Source organism: Phaenicophaeus curvirostris, chromosome 15 (genome assembly GCF_032191515.1).
Source record: "Phaenicophaeus curvirostris isolate KB17595 chromosome 15, BPBGC_Pcur_1.0, whole genome shotgun sequence".
In the NCBI taxonomy this organism is placed as follows: Eukaryota; Metazoa; Chordata; class Aves; order Cuculiformes; family Cuculidae; genus Phaenicophaeus; species Phaenicophaeus curvirostris.
Window position 1 is genome coordinate 3,123,642 of NC_091406.1, and position 20,248 is coordinate 3,143,889.

Genomic DNA, 20,248 nt, shown 5'->3' on the forward strand with positions numbered 1-20,248 from the left:
TAATCCTTTGCTGCTGGTGGTGAGAGTGGTCCTTTAGAGAGAGAATGGGGGGAAACAGATGTACAGCCTGTATTAACGGCTGTGCTTCAGGCCTGGGAACCTCTGACAAAGCACGGCACTCACAGACCAGTTCATTTTGTTTGGTTCCTGTTTTCATTAGTTTGGCGTCCAGCTGAGGAAACCGGACCCTGTTGCTACCAGATTAATATTTGATTAATATTTGAGCACCGTGGGCACTGGAGCTGGCTCATTTGGCGTGGGTTTGCCTGGAGCACAACAGAGAGCAGCAACAGCCTCAGCTCCCTCGTGGAGGCACGTCCAGCCCCAAGGTCAAAAGTTTGCATCTTATACAGTGATACCCCCAACAACAGATCTCACAGCTTCTTGGGATGGAGCCTTTCACTGCTTCATGTTAAACCGCCACTCCTCTTGTTATCCAACCGCTCCTGCATTCTGTTGAGATCACAATTTCTTCTGGATAACCCAGGAGCTGGAGCCCTGAATTCCACCACCATCCAGACTATGATACCAAAAGGAAAATAACAGGATAGCAAAGAGGTATCAAACTCTGCCACTATTGATTGGCGGCAGCATTGCCAACCTGTGAAAAACAGCAGAAAGATGAGTTTTGTAAATAAACTGAATCATCTCCTTTTCCCTGCTGCTTTCTTATATTGCAAGTGAGGATTTCTGCATGCATTAGGAAGCACTGGCAAAAAACTGAGCTGTCGTCTTGACAGGATGTTTCACAACACTGTTTGGCCTGAGGAGCTCCAAGTATTGTAAAGATGGAATATCGTAGGGTTGGATGCAGCAGTCGACTCCCCAAACAGCAGCAGGAGAGGAAAATATTTAGAGAAACATAATTAGCCGTTTCTAAAAGCTGCAGAGTTTGTTTGTTTGGGTTTTTTTTTTCCTAATCTTTCTTGCTTTTATTCTCCAAGACTTCATCTGAATAACGCAGAGTATCTTTCAGAGGTCATTCATGTAGGGACTTAAACGGTACTTTAGACCCATATTATCAAGAGTTTTGACTGTTGCAGAGTTCTTAACATTATAATTAGTCCTTGGAAAGTAACAGAATATGCATAAGATTTCTGGGGAAATTTATGCATGTGCACGTAAGTGGGAAATATATTCTGTCCCCAGCTCTTGACTGGCTGCACGTGATTATTGGGAGATCAATTCCTCATGTTGCCCAGCCCCGATTAAAGAATGTTTCCTTTCTGAAACTCCAGAACAAGTCTTGGGAGAGTCGATTTGCTGGCATCAGAAGTGTCCTGCTCCTCCATCCAAATGAAAGTAACGGAAAATGGTTGGACTCAGTGATCCAAGAGGCCTTTTCCAACGTAGTGATACTATGAAACACCAGGAATCCCAAATCAGCTTTCAAGAATATGCTTTTTGTACAGTATTTACAATATCTGCAGTACTTTGATAAGAATGGTTGGACTCGATGATCCGGTGGGTCTCTTCCAACCTGGTTATTCTGTGATTCTGTGATTCAAATAAACATGATGTGGCTCAGGATTTATTTTCATCGAATCGTGGAATGGTTTGGGTCGGAAAGCACCGTAAGCATCACGCAGGTCCACATCCCAGGGACACCTCCCACTGGATCCGGCAGCCCAGAGCGCCATCGCGCTCACCCTCGGACACCTCAACGGCTGGTGCAGCCCCTTCCCTCGGACACCTCAAGGGCTTGCGCAGCCCCTTCCCTCGGGCACCTCAAGGGCTTGCGCAGCCCCTTCCCTCGGGCACCTCAAGGGCTTGCGCAGCCCCTTCCCTCGGGCACCTCAAGGGCTGGCGCGGCCCCGTCCCTCGCGCCTCAGCCCTCCCTCCCGCCGCACAAAATGGCGCCGGTTCCCCCTTCCCTGGGCTCCCCAGCGTGGGAGGGGCCCGTGCGCGCCCCGCCCCTGCCTCCCGCCCGCAGGACAAAATGGCGGCGGGCTCCCCTGGCTGAGCGCGGGCGGCGCTCCCGCCCCGCCCCGCCGCGCGCCCCGCCCGCAGGACAAAATGGCGGCGGGCGCCGCTCGCTGAGCGCCTCCGCGCGGGAGGGGCCCGCGCGCGCCCCGCCCTCGCGCCCGCCGCAGCGCCGCTCCCTGCAGGGCTGAGGGGGAGGCGGCCGCTCCCTCGGATCCCTCCCGCCCTTTCCCTCCTTCCCGCAGGCCGCCCCGGTCCCCCTCAGGTAGGTGCGGGGGGCCCCGAGCTTCCCCGGCGCGAGGCGCGGGAGGGAGCGGGGCTTGCGGCGTTCGAGGGGCTCTCGGGGGCCTGTCCTGCCGTGCGCGGGTCCCCGGCGCAGAGCCGGGTCTGGGCCCCGCTTTGTTGGGTTAGGGCAGCCCTGAGGAGAAGGGCTCGGGGTGCCAGGAGCCGGCGGTGTGCGCTGCCAGCCCAGAAACCCCCCGTGCCCTCGGCTGCATCACCGGGGGGCTCCGCTCCGCTCCCCTGAGACCCCACCTGCCGTCCGGAGTCCAGTTGTAAGAAGGGGAAGGAGCGGTTGGAACGGGCCCAGAGGAGGCCACGGAGATGGTCCGGGGTCTGGAGAACCTCTGCCAAGAGGACGGGTTGGGAGTTGGGGTTGTTGAACCTGGAGAGGAGAAGGCTCTGGGGAGACCTTAGAGCAGCTTCCAGCACCGAAAGGGGCTCCAGAAAAGCTGCAGAGGGACTTTGTACAAGGGCCTGGAGTGACAGGACGAGGGGAATGGCTTTAAACTGGAAGGTGGGAAATTTAGATTAGACATTAGGAAGAAATTCTTGATGGTGAGGGTGGGGAGGCCCTGGCCCAAGTTGCCCAGAGCAGGGGTGGCTGCCACATCCCTGGAGATGCCCAAGGCCGGGTTGGATGGGGCTTGGAGCCTCTGATCCAGTGGGAGGTGTCCCAGCCCACGGCAGGGAGCGGAAATGGATGGGGTCTGAGGTCCATTCCAACCCAAACCATTCTATGAAAGCTGCCTGGCAGCGAAAGACCAAGGGGTGCTGGGTGGCAGCAGCTGAGCTGGTGCCTGCAGTGACCCAGGTGGCCAGGAAGGCCAGCAGCATCCTGGCCTGGATCAGCCATGGTGTGGCTAGCAGGAGCAGGGAAGCCATCCTTTCTCTGTACTTGCCATTGGTGAGGCTGTACTTTGAATCCTGGGTTCAGTTTTGGGCCCCTCCCTACAAGAAGGACGTTGAAGGCCTGAAGCATGTCCAGAGAAGGAACAGGTCTGCTGAAGGGTCTGCAGGACAAGTCTTACTAGAGGCAAGTGATAGGATAAGAGGAAATGGCCTCAAGTTGCACCAGAGGAGGTTTAGACTGGATATCAGGAAGATATCCTTCATTAAAAGGGTTCTTGGGCACTGGAACCAGCTGCTCAGGGAGGTGGCTGTGTCCCCGTCCACGGAGGGATTTAAAAGACGGGTAGATGAGGTGTTCAGGGATGTGGTTTAGTAGTGGACAGGTACAATTGGACTTGATCTCAAAGGTCTTTTCCAACCAAACGATTCTATGATTTGTCCCCTTAGCCCTACAAGTGGAGTGGGGCTTCCCGCTATGTCCTTGCTTGGGCTCTCAGCGAGCTCCCCTGCGCTCCCCAGCTTTATACTTAGGACATGTGTGCATTACCCTCTGGCATCACGCTGTGTGGTCCAGGAGTATATTTCCTTGGCGTACCCGAGCAGTGCATGCCTTTGGTCACCTGTGTGTCAAGATTGCCTTCGTTGTGTCCCTTCTGTGCCTCTTTCCCTTCTGGCATAACGCATGCACATGGCCTGTGTCCTTATAGGTAATTACAGATGGTTCAGTAGCATCCTTACTTATGCCCAGCCCTTCTGGGGTGATTAGTTAAGTGAGTAGCTGTGCCTTTAATTGCATGCATTCCTCTCAGGGTATCTCTGTAAAGAGAGTAACAGTTATTTTGATCCACCTGTTTTTTATTTTTGTAAAGTGAAAGAGTAGGAGGAACACTTGATTAAGATATTTCTTGAGTTACGGTTTATTTCAGTCTTCAGATGCCACATTCTCTTACAACTTTTTGTGTCCGTATCTGTCAGGTTTCAGATACAGCCTTAAACGCAGTCCCATGTGTTTACCCACTGACTGCTGTTGAACAGATTCAACAAGTGGACTTTGTCTTTCTCCAGCCCAGCGTAAGCACACTGGCTCTGTTTGAGTGTGGTAACAGGCATCTGAAGCCTTTAGCACTAGTCCTGCCGCAGAGAAACATCATGGAAGTGAACATCAGGAAGGAGGTGTTTGATTCATCCTTAAACTTCAAAATCCTCTAGAGGGAGGTGGCTAGGGAAGGAGGAGAGGGTAGGTGAGAACACCCACTGAGATGAATGAGCACCTCTTACCTCTCAGAGCTATTGTTCTAGACTCCAGCGAGGGCTGGGCTGTTTCTTGGGGAAAGGAGCAGGTGGGTGAGAACACCCACAGAGATGAATAAGCATCTCCACCTCCTCAAAGCCATTGTTCTAGGCTATGGCAAGAGCTGCTCCTGTTTACCTGGGAGGAGCTCCTTGAGGTGGACAATTTCATAAACACTAATAACACTTTCTTTATAAAGAACTACTTCTGCCTGCTCCATCATTCATATGCGTATTTGCATTGCCTTGAAGTTTGTTAATTGCAGAACCGCAGAATAATCAGTGTGCAGTTTCACACCCTGACTCTCCAAAGCCAGTCTGTCTGGCCCGGTGGCTGCCTTCATTCTGCACTGCCACATCCCCAGCTGGGGGGGATGTTTCCCCAATCTCCATTCCCTGTGCCCTGTTCGGCACTTGTCATACCCTTCGTTCAAGTCTTCTGAGTTCGTTAAGTCGCCAAAGACATCTCTTTAAGGTCTGCTTAGTTTTTTAAGTAACTGGGACCATGGGGGAGTTGGTTCAGTGACAGTTGGCTGGTAGCATGGCTTCAGCTGGCCTGGTGCCTCAGTCTGTGTCTGTGCTTCTACTGGAAACTTGTGTTTCTGTTCCTCTCTTGCCTCAATGCCAGCCAACTGTTGTTGTTTTTTTTTTCTTGTTGGATTAGTTTTCACCTGGGTCAGGTCCCTGGGGTTGATTTGTCCTGCTCTTGCACAAAAGTGAGTATTGGCATAAGGAGCAGGAATGTGAGAGAATAAGAAAGGGTGAGATTGTCCCGTTCAGAAAAAAATGTGGGTTCAGAGTGGTTTCTGTTTCTATTGTTTATGAACCCAAACTGTTAATTGTGTAAGCATAACTGGAGGTGCACAGTGAGTTGTATCCTTGACATACTCTTCCTTAATTTTTGTTAGGCTGTCTTAACCCTTTCCAGTGTCCTTGTTCTCATCATCATGTAGTTAAAGGGTCTTAATTTTGAGGTAGGAAGAAGTCAGCTGACATTCTTGCTGATGTTGGCATCTAGTGAAACTCTGCCTGTGGATATGACTTACGTGGGTTTTAAGGTTGGAGAGCACAACAATGCGTGGTTTTGCAATCAAACCAGGAATGATTCCTGAAAGTTCGCAGTTTACTTGATGCTTAGCCCAGCTGGTGCCTGACAGCAGCTAATATTTGTGAAAGCAGTGCTGACTGGTATATTTTGATTGGTCTGATATATTTTACCGGGTGTCAAATGATGAGAAAAATCATATTGTGCGATCAACTGTGGACAGTGCTGCATGAGCACAGTCTGGAGAAACTGGTTGTCAAGCCTCAGAAGCAGGTCAGATTTCAAGTGCAGGTTCAGGTGTTACAGTGTTTGTTGTGCCACCGATAGGATTTCGTGCTTCATAGTTTTTAAATATTTACACCTACAAGAGTACTCAGGGTAAGAAGCAAAGTTGTGAAAACAAGCAGTTTATAAAAAAATGGATAAGGCTGTACTTGAGAAAGAGTTAACATCTAGAGATGGAGCTGACAATAAAAGGGATGCTTGAAAAACATTTAAATTTATGTAATTCATTCTTTTAAGTGAGTGATGAAATTATTTCTCACACCTGCTATCCTAATAGAGAAGAGTAGAACCAGTACTATCTCTGTTGCAGTCTAGCAAGGGAAAATACCACTGCTGCTGCTTAACTCCCCCTGCGCAGCAACTGAGCCCTTTGGTATTCCCCGGGGCCTGCAGCCCCTGCGCTGGTGTGCGTGGCACAGAGCCTTCTTTATGTGGCGATCTTGAACAGAGCTGGTCCTGTGCTCCACGCCAGTGGCTTCGGTCAGTGGAAGTGATGCTCAGAGTGCTGGTGCAGGAATAGTACTTGTAGCTGCTTGTGTGTTGGAGTACTGGGCCTTACACTTGGTGTGTGCTGGCTGCAAGCGAGGGTGGACAGTGATGACAATGGGCTTGCTGGAGCCTCCTGCAGCTCTGTCACCACTGCTGAAATTATGGCAAGCTTGGCAGAGGAAAACGTTGACAAATGAGTGGGGTTTACGTGCTGACTCTGGTTAAAAGGGAAATTGTCCCTCTTGACGTTAGAAGTTTATCTTTCCTGGTATTCGTCATTTGGAAAGCTGTAATATAGATGTGCTTCCATTTTGTTCAGTTTTGCTCCGGTTGCAGTGTGGTTTTCCAGAAGTCAGAAGCACTTGCTGAGTCAGGCCCATGTAGGTGCTAACCAGGCCATAGTTACAGAAAGCAGACAGTGTAGGTGAGACCAGAGTGGCTGCCTGCTTCTTGGGATTGATTGTTCTGCTTAATATTCTGCAGATAATGGGTCACAGGTCCAGTACTCAGTATAAAACACTTAATGAGCGAGTGACTGTTCTGGTGGGCTTGCGTATGAAAGTTTTCATTCTATCAATGCCGGCAGCTAAATTCTGTCTGTGAGGAAGGCAAAGGGTGTTTGAAAGCTGAAGAGAGCATCCCATCACAAACCAAGAGGGTATTTTTACATCATGTGATTTGAGTGGCTTTCATCTTTGTGTCATAAGCAGACCTGAACAGTGACTGTGTAGTTTCAAGCTGAGAGGGAGAGATGGGCCATTGCAATGAGAGAAGCCTTAGTTAGAACGGTGTAGTATGTTAACGTGTATTAAAGGATCCAAGGGTGTGCTGTTTCTGTCCAAAGCCTGCAGTATCCCTGGAATTATATGAAGTTTCTTACGTGTCATGCTGTGTCTGTGTTGCCTCTAATATGGTTTCTGTTATATTTCTCAGCAGAAGAAAGCAAGAGATCTCAGGCTAGTGTGAAATACAGAAGAATCTTAATGACAGCCTCATACTTGGTGTATTGACTGATCAGGCACCTAAGCGAAACCAAACTTTGAGCTTGCCTCACTAGTGCTGAAGCAGGTTGACGTTGCAGGTACTAGAGGGAGAAGCAGTGTAGCTTCAAGGAGAGGGGTTGTTACCATGTCCAGAAACCGCCCCCGCAGCAAAGCTTTGTGGGTCCCAGATGGATGGTCCTACTTCCTTCTGTATTTCTAGCAGTGGTTGGAGCTTCTGCGCTTCCTTGCTCAGGAAGTTGTAGCGCTGCCTCTCTATTCCCAAAACGAGCTTATTCAGTTGTCTCCTCTCTCCCCAGCATTTGTGTAGAAAGAAATGACCAGACATAAAAGGATCCATGCAGAAAATCCTCTACAGCCACTTTTCAGAAAAGATCTTTTTGATATAGGACTGAATTCTGTTACTACAATGCCTCATCTTAACTACCTAAATAAATAGAGGTGTTTAGGCCATCAGTTAAATCGGTTTAAGTAAACTGTTGCAAGTATCCTTTACCAGTCTATTTACAGGTTTAAAACAAGTAAGTTCTATTTCACTGGCTACTTCTTGGCCGGGTTTATTTAAGAATGTTTGCACACAAAGTTGTGTGTGTTTGGCTGTACAGTTTAGCTAGAGTGTGATTTTTAAGTTGGCATAGCTTTGCTTTTTAAGCCAATTCTCGTTTATGCTGTGTATCCCACTGCCCAAAAACCTGCTTCTACTCTACAGATAGACTCACCACATTCTTTTATTCCCCAATGTAATGGGAACTAAGTAAAATTATGCTGGAGATGTCCATTTTAGGGTAATTAAGCTTGGTTACAGATTTCCTTTTTAAAGCTTTCCAAAAAAAGCCTTAAATCAAAAAACACAGAATATGAACTTTGGCTGCGCCTTGAAATTTTCATGGTTTGATGAAAAACGGTGCAGAGAGGGGGAAAAAAACGGCATTGAAAAAAAATCTCATTGGCAGTGTTCCACCGAGATTGTGGGATTTTTTTAAGCTTCCTCCTGTAAGAAATTTTAAACAGTTACTGATTTGTCCATCTGTCTTCTTTCATCAGTTACAGCGATCCTGGCTGTTGCCAGATGGAAGGTAAACTTGCATCAGCCAGGTTCTGTACCTGAGCTTCATGTTTGTCAAGAGCTCTCGGGGATATCACGATAGACACAAACCACATGCAGATGGTGATGGAGCACCAGTGCTTGCCTGTTACAGCAGGATGTGTTCACTGGCTACGAGTACTCGTAAGGAAAGATGGATGGTGCCTACAGGAGAAATTTCTCCTGGCTGTAAGGAGGAGAAAAAGCAAAGAGTAAGAATGTAACATAGACAGGAAGGGTCTGGGGGTGGTCGATGTGTTGAGAAATACCAGGGGCCACCACTGTATTTGGGGCCTTCTCCCTGCCCTGGTGTGTTCCTTGGATATGGGGCAGCTGAACTGATCCTTCCTTGTGGCAGTCGAGCTTGGAAAAGGTTTTGGGGGCTGAAGCCAGTTTTCCTACATTTCAAGCAAGCGCAGAGGCAAGAATGCTGCTCATGGCTCCAAGTGTCCTCTGGTGTATCAGCAGGCAGATGAATGGCCTTTCGGAGTGCTGGGTGTTATCGGAACCTTTGCGTTTGCAGTTATGCACCATGAAGAATCTCTGGTATTTTCTGTGGGCTCTGTTCCAGTGCAGTCAAAGGAAGGTGACATTGGTAGAAACTTTAAGCTCCCTTTTTATTGCTGCCCAGAAAAGTCTGTCTGGTTTCTTGACCTGTCACTGCCTTTGTTCTTCAGTAAGGGCAGGCTTGATAATTATTGTTAGTTGTTTTGTTTCCTAATCAACACTTGTAATTAATAGTGGTTTCTCGTTCGTTTCACTGCACCTTGTTCAACCCACCAGAACTGTAGCACTCATAATCTCTGCTAGAACCATCTAGTATTTAAACTATTTTACTATCATAATTTTGCTATTTGACATAAACCCATATTCATATATTTGCAGAAGAGTAATGCACACGCTGTAACACGCTTGACAAGCCAAAGTAAATTGGGTGTTACAGCAGGGGATCAGACAACAAGGGCATGGAGATTTACTCCTGGGTAAACAGACAGTCTCTGCTGTACACGGTTCTCTCTGGCTGGGAGGAGACAGTCGTAACTGCCAAATAAATTCAGTAATCAATGGCAGAATTTAAATTGGGTTTCTGCAGGTGATGTTCCAGAGCTGCTGCAGGGAAAATACAGTGAATCTTCCAGACCTTACTTGAGGAATTTACACAGGAGGAAGTACTTTGTGTCCTAAGCATGGCTTAGGCACAGAAATACTCTGAGGTGTTTGGTATAGCTTAGTTTAATCCTGTCTCAAGCATGGCTAAAAATGTTCTCAGCTTTTTCAAGTTGTAGAACCAATATAGTTAAATGGGTGAAAGTATCATCAACTTGAACGGCTTGCTGGCTTCTTACAGTGTTCCCACTATTAAGACAGCTGAGGCAGGATCTTTGTGGTTGGTTTTTAGAAGCATTAATACCTAAAAGTTTTAGGATGCCAGTAATATTGTTAGTTGTGATTCTGCCCCTGTGTGTATGCCACAGGGATTTGATACAATGGATAGAAGTGTAACCAATTTACTTATAAATAGCTGCCTGTAGTTTCACTGCTGACATTTCATGGTTTCAAGCAGCTGGGCGTCACTCTGTCCATTGGGCCTGGGCTGAGCCTGCAGCAACACGTGGGAGAGTCACCCTTCCACCCTCCTGAAGACAGGGCTTTGCCTCTTGTTTGAACAAGAAAACCTCTGTAACCAGCACAGCTCAAGCAGGTTTTGGCTAAGGAAAAGAGCAGTCTGTATAAAACAGCTCTTGGCCCTAATGGGCTATGTTTGTTTTCCAGAATATTTGGAGATGTGTGACAATGTGCAGTCTGTGACAAGAGTTGTGTTGTTTTTCCTGAAGTTGTTATCTTAGAGTAGGAGTTACTGGCAATTCGTACCTGCTCTTCTCACTAGGACAGCAGGGGTGTTTCTGCAGTGTAGCATCTTGTACTTTGTAATAGATAAATTTCGTACCTCAGCTTTCCCAGCTATGGCATCGTCGTCTTTGCTGAATGCCTTACCTGTTTCTTCCTTCAAATTAATTGTGATAAGAAATGTCAAGAAAGATTAGCTTTTTTATTAATTTGGAACCCATAGCTACTAAATGAAGAGAATACTGTATTTTTCCTTGGCTTGCTGGTGACAGGTTAATCTTACGACTAGGATGGCTTGAGTTTACATGAGATTCACTTAGAAAGTTCTTGAAGTCATGGTGGGTGAGTGGATATTGTTTATCTGGGTTGCTGAAATGCTCTTTTGCAGTTCTTTAATGTACTTTTTCCCTAGTCGTACCTATCTGAATAGTACATGGTTTAAACTGTCGTTTTTAACTGTGTGTAAAGGTTACCATGCAGACCCTCAAGTGAAAGCTCAATAAAACATGTTTTAAAAAGTCAATTACTGCCATCGGTGCTGTTTAGTAAAAATAGACGAAGTAGTTTGGGCTGATTTTAAGAAACAGAGGTAACTTTTGACAGATTCTCTCTTGTAGAGCGCTGCAGAATTATTATATGTTTATACATATTTGTCTTTCTTATTTTTGGTAGAAAATGATGCACCCTGTTGCCAGCAATAACGCAGCTTTCTGTGGGACTGGCAAGAGCTCCTGCCTTAATGAAGACAATGTGAGAGCTGCCGATCAGTTTGACTTGTATGCCACGCAGCAGAGCAAATACAGCCACGCAGTCGGCCACAAGCCGATTGCCTGCCAGAGGCAAGACCCATTGAACGAATCGCACTTGCAGACCACAAGTGGCAGGAGTATAGAGACAAAAGACGAACTAAAGAAAAAGAAAAACCTCAACCGATCTGGTAAACGTGGAAGGCCCTCAGGGACCACAAAATCAGCAGGGTACCGAACCAGCACCGGCCGACCCCTGGGGACCACCAAAGCAGCTGGATTTAAGACAAGTCCAGGCAGACCCTTGGGTACAACTAAAGCCGCAGGATACAAAGTCAGCCCAGGCAGACCTCCAGGTAGCATTAAAGCTCTATCACGGCTTGCAAATCTAAGTTATACTTGTGGCAGTGCAGCTTTTCCCTATCCTATGGTGCATAACAGAGGAGTACATGCTGCTGGTGAAACTAGTAGCAATATGAAACAGCCTAATGAATGAGAGGAGGAAATTAGAAGCTCCTTACTAATCTGCTTTACTCTGAATTTTGGCATGTTTCTTATTTTTTGCTGTAGCGTTCGCCTAAATCTGAGTTTCTAGATTTTATTTTTATTCAAATAATGCCATAGCCTACGGGTACAGTTTAGTAACTTTTAAAGCAGTGTTGAGAAGGTGCTGGTTTAAAGGGGGTTTTGTTGACTTCAAATCATAATTTATAAGAAAGTCTGAAGTGATGCATATGCCCTGGTGTCAGTACTTAAGTAATGTGTGTCTCACTAGTTTTATGTTCAATTGCTGGCAAATCTAGTTGTGTGGTTGCGCATTGAATAATTGAAATAAGGAGGAGAGAATTACCTGGCTGTTGGTTCATGATGCGGCCTATCCTGCAATAAGGAACTTAGCCAGGGGAGTGGTTACCTGATAAGAAAAACTGGTAACGAAAGCAGCAAGCTGCGTTTTCCAGTCTGTAGGAGCTTCCACAGACTTCACATAGATACTTAAACAAAAACCCGACCTTGCTGAATTCAGGTGACTTTTGTTTCTGAAGTCAATTAAGTCAGTTTCAACTCATGCTCCAAACCTATTTTTTAAAATATTAAAGAAAACCGAGCACTGTTTGTGCAGGGTTTTGCAGCTCCGCAGCGCCTTATTAACACAAGCTCATTTGCCTTTGGGTGATAGCTGTTCTTGCAGTTATGCTGTAACAGGGCTGTGCTGTGTAATTTCAAAATGCCTGATAGCCCAAATACCAAATCAGAGAGGATTCTTTGCAATTTGAAATATTTTATAAGAAATTAAGTACTGTTCATTCGAGTTACGCACTTGGTGAATATTAAACAGTATGTTCATAAATCTGTAAATAGCTATTTACACTAGGTTTTGCCTTCAAAATCCGTGCTTAGGTGGCGACAGTTTAATAGCTTTTAAAGTATTAATCTATAATGTTTACAAATTAAACTTTTTAAACAGACACTGTTGCCAAGTTTTCAGACTTAGTTTTGCCAGATATTCCTGGAAATACAGTTATTTTGTTGTTTGACACTTATGCTATATTTAAGTTATGGAAGCTTATATATCTACCAAAGGACACCATTTTCACAATTTATAAAAGCAAACTGTATAGCTGATGCAAACAGGATGCAGTTTACTGCACTGCCAGACCCCAGATATAAAGTAATTTATCTATGCATGCAAGCTGAGGGAAAACGTTGTTGGTTAACTATAAATACCTTTCTTGACTCAGACTAAAACCTTCCCTCCTTCCAAAAGAAATGTTCCATTTTTCAACTGGGTGCGTTTCTTTTTTTTAAGCATGAGAGAGTGTGTGTGTGTGTAAAACACTTTAGGCTTAAAAAACCCCGTCCTCAATGTTGTATATTGTTTGTTCCAAATTTTACTGGAATTAAAGCTCCCTTCCCCTCCTCTTCCCACCTTCCATCTGGAAGAAAGTTTATCTTTAAGTTTTCACGTATGATATGACATGATGATAAATTTGTAGGTTCGGTTATCTAAGAGGGGGAAGCATGAACAGAGTTGTGGATTTGGGGGAGCAGAAAAAAGTGGGTTAATTGAGCCTGTGCTGAATGAGTAATGGTGCTGATAATTGTTGTTAACATAAGCGCTATTCTGGCCTGCTGTTGTGCTGAGAGCTCTTGATTTCAGTGGTGACAACTTAAGAAACAGATGTCTCGTACCTTTCTTATCAGGAAAAAAGCAGCAAGCCTTCAGGTGTTCCAGTGATGCCTAACACCTATTGAGCGGGACTTTGTGCTGTGCTTTACAATAGGTGTGTTGAATTGGTATTGGGGAACTCTGTGTGCACTGGCAACTGAGACAATGAACCTCAACTGTACTGGATGGCTCCTTAGTCAGTAGATGAACTAACGGCAGCTAAGTTGCTACTAAATTTTATAGTTTCTCCATGCGGAAGCTATGAATTCCAGTTACACGTTCTGTTCCTCAACAGATGCACCGGTCTGACAGTTAGCAATCTTTCTCAGAACAATGTAACTTCCGATATGTGCGAAACGCTGATGTGAGTTAATTCACCCTCAGGATCTGTGCTGTATTGGCTGTTTTTAATCAGATGATTTTTCAGCTAAAGACTGCTTTGAGCTCTTTCCTGAACTCAGCTGGGGAAGCAGTCCGAATGTAACAACCGCAGGAGCGTCCCACCTTGCTGGCCAGGAACACATTGCATGTCACCACTGTACCCTGGAGAAGCTTCACCTCTTACCTCCTCCCGTTATGCCATTTGCTTCAATCCGTTTCTCACCTGTGCGTCCACTCGATGAATTGCTCTTCTGCGAGTGTAATGGACTTTGTGTTCGAGTACACTGATGAAATCATTGGAGCAATTTCTGTTCATTACAGTGTTTATTAATTACATCAGATGGAATATAACCCTGGTAAAACCCCTTAACGTTGTCAGTTGTAAATGAGCATAAAGTGGGAGAGTGTTCAGGGGAGTCTGTCACGGGCGCGTGGAGCTCTAGGTGCAGCAAGGACACCTAGTTCTGCTTCACGTTATATCTGATGGGATTTTACTGGTACCGTGCAGTGAGGGGAAGACTAAAGAAGTTCAGAGATTCCAGGTGAACTAAAAATGGAATTTTCAAATCTTTCTGCTTTTCCTGTGTATAATCTGCCGAACACGTGTTGCTTTTTTCAACACTTTTCTTTCCATGACAAACACTGAAACAGCATGTTAATGCCTAAACTTTCTTAGTACTGGTGGGAAAACTGGCCTTTTTCCCCCCTACCCCGTAGTAGGAGACCATTACTTGTAAGGTAAATTTCTTACTTTATATTACATATCATAATTCAGCTATTCACAAGCTAGGATCACTGTTGTGTGTTCGCACTGATCAGAAGATCAACATGTCAAGTTTGAGTTTTAATAGTTTCTTTTAATTATCAAGTTTCTAACATCTTATTTATACATAAATGTATTAGCTTGCTATTATTCCTTAATGATGCTATACAAGTTCACTGTTTAATATACGTATAGTAACTACTATTGCGTTTCAGATTAAATTTACTTAAACTTTAAAACCAAATAATTTTGCTACTATAAAGTCTTGCACTGGACGTATTCAAGATGCTAGCACCATATTTGGGCAGAGGAAAATGAGATACCATTGGAAGTGGCTAACTTCAATATCAAAAATAGTATTTTTAAAATCAGCAGTTAGCTTTTTCATCACAGCAATGTTCTTTGTATCTTGGATTAACCTAATCAAAATAGTGATGTATCAAGAGCCATTAAAGATCTCTGTTCTGAAAGAATATATTTTCACTTTGTCTGAAAGACCCGAAGAGTTCGGTCAGGACAGAACCAGGCCTTGTCAGTGAAGTGCTGTGTCTGTGACAAGAATTCCATGGAACTACAATATACAGAGTAGTTCAGATGAGAATTTAACTCCCTCCCCCATTTTTTAAGAGCTTTAAAAGGCAGAGCAATGTGAAGTCATTTGTCAGATGGTTTCACAAGCTGTGGCTCTGCTCTTCTGTGATTATGTATATTAATGTTTCATGCCATCCTTAGAGTTGACAGTAAAAACCAGTGATAACATACGTAAATACTTGGAACTGCAGACTTCATTTCTGACCACAAAAGAAGTTTATTCTTCTCTATTTTAATGCATATATTTTAACACTGCTTAAATATATTTATGACTCTAGTAGAGACTAGACCTTTTCCTCGTGGGCTTTTTTTTCCCCAAAATAGATAAATCTGTATTCTGAAATTTGAACCACTTTCTGATACTTTAATCTCCCATCATTTGCTTTCCCACAGGTTACTTTGGGCGAAGCCGTACTATCTGTTAACTAACTAGTATCAGCACCCCGTCCTCTGCTGTAAAAAGCCTGATTAGATACTGTGTATGTTTTTATGTCCATGAACTTGAGCTACTCGTGTGCAATTATGTGTATGGGAATGGAGTAGTGTTCATGATCTGTATTTACATCATCATATGGATGTATATTTATTAATAAAGTTAATACTTTAAAACCTAACACTTTTTCTCTGGGCTTTAATACATTTTAAGTTCTGGCTGAAGGTGCCTCCAGACAGCGTTACCAGACCCATGGCCTCAGCCCTTCCCTCTTGGAAATGCTATTTGTTTCCCAGTGTCTCAGTGGCTGGAGCTGACACTGAGGTGTTTTGCTACAGCACTGTGTGGGTTTTAAACGGAATAAATAAGCCCAGCCTTTCAGTATACTTTGCTTTCTGAATTCCAGTGTGAGATGTGTATTGCTTGTCATAGACAGAAAGCCTGGATGAATTGCAAATAGAGGAATGTTGCTTATTTTTTAAATGAATTGAATATGCCACTACAGTAACTTACTTGTTTTTATCCTTTCAATCAAATAGGAGAAGAGGTAGAGGAAAGGACTTACAGCATATTATATCGTTATATAGTAAGCTGCTAACTTTTTTGTTTTCCTCAGTTGCACGTGGAAATCGCTTTGAGAGTACTCAGACTAAATTTTTCATGGAATAGTGGTCATTATTCTATGGCAAATAAGATGTATTTATCCCCATTTCTAGCAATAGTGAGTTATCTTTCCTGGTAAGTCCCTGGGAGTCATGGAATCGTTTAGTTGGAAAAGACCTTTGAGATCATAGAGTCCAGACGTACCTGTCCACTGCTAAAACACATCCCTGAGCACCTCATCTGCTTGTCTTTTAAAACCCTTGAGGGATGTGGACTCTGGGCAGCTCCAGTGCCCAAGAACCCTTTTGGTGAAGAAATTTTCGGGATGATTATGGAGTGAACACTCCCAGCGACTGACACAGGTCAGCGATTGGTAAAAGCCGACATGGATGCATTGCGGGCAAAAATCGTGCATCTTCTGCCGTCACTGTGAAGCATTTCCACCCAAGATCTCTCAGTCTCCCCTCTTTCAGCTCAAACCTGCTCCCCCTCTCCCCAATCATTAGCCCCTCCCCACTTTTCCTGGATCCCCTTTCAGTGCCGGAAGCTGTTCTAAGGTCTCCCTGAAGCCTCCTCCAGGCTCAACAACCCCAACTCTCAGCCTGTCCTGGCCCGGGAGATGCTGCAGCCCCCGCATCACCCCTGTGGCCTCCTCCGGACTCGCTCCTCCAGCTCCACATCCTCCTTCCCCCCGGGCCGCCTCCCCGCCGCCTGCGGCCCCAACCCCGGCGCTGCGCGCGCACGCACGACGGTGGCGCGCCGGAAGCGGAAGTGGCTCTGTGTTCTGGCGGAAGCGGCTCTGTGTTCTGGCGGAAGCGGCCGTTGTCGGGGGAGACGCCGCGCTGCGGAGCCCGCCCGGGATGTGGCGGCTGCTGCTGCTGGCGCTGGCCTGGCTCGGTAAGGCCTTCCATGCGGGTGAGGCTGGCGGGGGAAGGCGCTGGAAGATGGGAAGGGCCCTGGCGCCGGGCTGTGTGTGCGGGCCTGCTCGGGGGCCGGGACGGACGTGTGAGCGTGTGTTTAATTAGCGAAGCTGGCTCCTCTCTCTTCCTCCTGCCACAGGGCTGGCGGCGGAGCAGAGCGGTGGCGAGCAGCCTCGCTCCCCCTCCGTGCAGGGCAGCAGCGAGCCCGTGCGGTACCGCACTGCGGAGATGGCAGACGCGATGCTGGGCAGCGGGCTCCCCGCCGTGGAGCTCTCGGTGGTGCCGGGGGCAGGCCAGGCCCCCCCCGATGCTGCGGGGAGCTGCGAGGGGGCGGCCGGAGGCGACGCCTGCGGAGCAGGGAGTGGGGTGAACCAGGAGCTGCCCGCCACCGAACCCAACAGCACCGAGAGCGGCAAGGGCCCCAAGGTGAGCTGTGAGGAGAGAAACAGCACCGGCACCGACTGCTGCACGCTGCAGATCCTCAATGCGTCACAGGTAAGTGGCTCACCCGTCACGCCTCTCAGTGTCGTGTGGGGTGCAAGGTCTGTAGGCACCATCTGCCCATATCCCTCAGTGAATCCCCTCGCGTAACATCCTCTGGGCTACCCAAAAGAGAAAACAACTGGGCAAGGACACTTCTCCTGTCATCCTGAGCAGAAAAATGAAGACACAGCCTGGTCCACGTGCCTGTGCCTCGCATTGACGGCTGCCGGCTTCCGTGCCGCGTAGATTTGTGTCTCTCACTGAAATTGTTTATGGTGGTTACTGCCAGCACTTGCCTCTGGCTTACTTCTTGTAATGGTTATGTGTGTGTATATATATCTTTTTTAAGTAATGAATTTTTAAAACAACCTTTAGAAGAGGTTAAATAAATTTCTCTGCCTATTCTAAAAGGCTTATACAAACATACAGGTACTTGATCGTATTTACAAACATACAGGTACTTGTCAAATACTTAAGTGACTGCTGCAGGATGTGTTCCTACCTGGAAACGAACTCTGTTAAATGTCTAATTGTCCATATTTGTTTCTCTTCTGCTTTCTCCAAGGACCTGATGGAGTTCCTAAACCCAAATAGCAGTGACTGTACATTAGTCTTGTTCTACACACCGTGGTGCCGCTTCTCTGCCCGTCTGGCGCCTCATTTTAATTCTTTACCTCGAGCATTTCCAACTCTTCGCTTCGTGGCACTGGACGCATCTCAGCACAGCAGGTACCTTATGCTTCCCATGCTCTGGCAGCAGTTGATTTCTGTTTGCGAGTTGTGTGTTTCAACAAACAGGATTTCTTGTTTCCAGTGAAGTGACTTTTTAATGAAACAGACACTTGTCGCACTGTGATTCTGTGTTTCTTTTTCCAGTGGCTTTCTTTTCTTTCATACCTGGTATTTGCTTTGTGTCCTCCAGTTTATCAACTAGATTTGGAACAGTGGCTGTACCAAATATCCTCCTTTTCCAAGGTGCTAAACCTATGGCAAGATTTAATCACACAGACAGAACACTGGAAACGCTGAAAGACTTCATTTTCAATCAGACAGGTACGTAAATCGGCCCTGGGGTGTTGGTGGGAAGACTACGTGGCTTTCAGCTCCAAGCTGGGCTTTCCTCTCCCTGATATTTGTTCTAAAAGGGAATTTGATGCAGATGCTGGGAGGACCTGGTAGTTTTGTATTGCCGGGGACTGCAGTGAGCTGGGTTTCGGGGTGTGCTGAAGGCAGAAGCTCAGCTCCGGGGCTGCTGTCACAGAGCAGGGAACATGGTGGGGTGTAACTGGAGCCAGTGCCAGGAGAACTAAGCACAGTTTCCTACGTGAATGTTTTATTTGGGAATGTGCCCCTGGGCATCGTTGCCTGTGCCATGTAGGGCTGACAGCAGAGGGGCACTAAGACAGTTTCAGTCCTTGTGCTGGAGAAGGCAAAACAATTCTAGTTGCCACGCTCTGTCTGTCCACATTGTGGGCTTGGCCCAGCCACCTCCCTGCCCTTCCACACTTCTGTAAAGGAAACCAAACCAAACACTGTGTGTAGGCCTCCGAGAGCCTGTTTGCCAGGCTGAGCATGGGAATGAAGCTCCCAACAGAACCAGCTTCTCTGTGTGTAGCGGTTATCACCGGTGCTGATCGTGTGCTCTCTTGCAGGTATAGAAGCTAAAGGCGATGTGGCTGTGACGGAAGCGGACTGGGAAGGGCCCCTGCCCAGCATTCTGACCAAAGGCATAGACTGGTTGCTGCTGTTTTCTTTGCTTTTCCTGGGAAGCTTTGTCATGTACGCTACCATTCGGACAGAGAGCATCCGGTGGCTGATCCCGGGACAGGAGCACGAACATCAGGAATAAACTGGGATACTGAAGAAAGGACAGAATTGCCCACTTATTAGTAAAGTGGGAATTTGTACAGACTAGAAGTACAAAAGAATGAACTGTTGAATTTGTTGGCTGTAATTTATAATATTGACTAAAAATCTGCTTTATTTATCAACTACTCAATGTGTAAAAAGCAAATTCATGGTGATAAATCTGGGAAATGAATAAATATGAAAAAACATGAACTGAAAATATTTATTAAGCTGCTCTGATTGACTTCTTCTCCATGGACCTTACTGTAAACAGGTAATACAGGTCTGGTTTGCTTTTGTGAAGAAGTCCCTCAGCTTTGTAGCTGGAATGGGATTTACCCAGCATGTTGGAGCTGCATGGCACAGGGGCAGAGCTGCTTTGCTGGGGTGGACTCCATGGATCTCCTCTTACATCTGCAAGTGTGTGTATGTACACAACTCACCACATTCCTCTAGAATTAAATAGCACTTGTCATTCTTACTCTTTCTTAAATAAATCAGGTTTGCAGTGTAGACTTTTCAGTTGCTGCCTTACAGGGCTAAACACTGGCCGCCTTGGAAGTGTGGGTTGCCTGCGAAATCAGCACAACCAGCCTGGAGATTTAAATCATGTTTTCTGCTGGCAAAGTCTGGAGCTGAGGCTGCGTAAAGAATGGATGTGGATTTACTGACAGCATGGCAGACTGAATAAGCTGTAAGCTGGTAAGTTTTATGGGAGCTGTTCTAATTAGTTGCAAACCATAGAATCATAGAATCACCAGGTTGGAAGAGACCCATCGGATCATGGAGTCCAACCATTCCCATCAAACACTAACCCATGTCCCTCAGCACCTCGTCCACCCGTCCCTTAAACCCCTCCAGGGAAGGTGACTCAACCCCCTCCCTGGGCAGCCTCTGCCAGTGCCCAATGACCCTTTCTGTGAAAATTTTTTTCCTGCTGTCCAGCCTGAACCTCTCCTGGTGGAGCTTGAGGCCATTCCCTCTTGTCCTGTCCCCTGTCACTTAGGAGAAGAGCCCAGCTCCCTCCTCTCCACAACCTCCTTTCAGGTAGTTGTAGAGAGCAATGAGGTCTCCCCTCAGCCTCCTCTTCTCCAGGCTAAACACCCCCAGCTCTCTCAGCCGTTCCTCATAAGGCCTGTTCTCCAGCCCCTTCACCAGCTTTGTTGCTCTTCTCTGGACTCGCTCCAGAGCCTCAACATCCTTCTTGTGGTGAGGGG

At 46.4% G+C, this 20,248-nt stretch overlaps 2 protein-coding genes across 4 annotated transcripts; both read left to right on the forward strand.

Annotated features, from left to right (window-relative positions):
- The first annotated feature begins 1,986 nt into the window (after positions 1-1,986).
- On the forward strand, positions 1,987-15,358 carry C15H5orf24 (chromosome 15 C5orf24 homolog). 2 transcript variants are annotated; one of them, XM_069869036.1, is made up of 3 exons: positions 1,987-2,188; positions 10,769-11,198; positions 13,045-15,358. In XM_069869036.1, exons 2-3 carry the CDS (start codon positions 10,772-10,774, stop codon positions 13,083-13,085), a joined length of 468 nt encoding a protein of 155 aa, XP_069725137.1. In that variant the 5' UTR covers positions 1,987-2,188; positions 10,769-10,771; the 3' UTR covers positions 13,086-15,358. The 2 variants fall into 2 exon arrangements, with proteins under 2 accessions (XP_069725137.1, XP_069725136.1); XM_069869035.1 differs by having other exon boundaries at positions 10,769-15,358.
- A 1,220-nt stretch (positions 15,359-16,578) lies between these two features.
- On the forward strand, positions 16,579-19,251 carry TXNDC15 (thioredoxin domain containing 15). Of its 2 annotated transcripts, none has more exons than XM_069869401.1 (5): positions 16,579-16,677; positions 16,840-17,195; positions 17,749-17,912; positions 18,106-18,236; positions 18,836-19,251. In XM_069869401.1, the coding sequence occupies exons 1-5, from the start codon at positions 16,641-16,643 to the stop codon at positions 19,030-19,032; spliced, it is 885 nt and encodes a 294-aa protein (XP_069725502.1). In that variant the 5' UTR covers positions 16,579-16,640; the 3' UTR covers positions 19,033-19,251. The 2 variants fall into 2 exon arrangements, with proteins under 2 accessions (XP_069725502.1, XP_069725501.1); XM_069869400.1 differs by having other exon boundaries at positions 16,626-16,695.
- Positions 19,252-20,248: the final 997 nt, after the last annotated feature.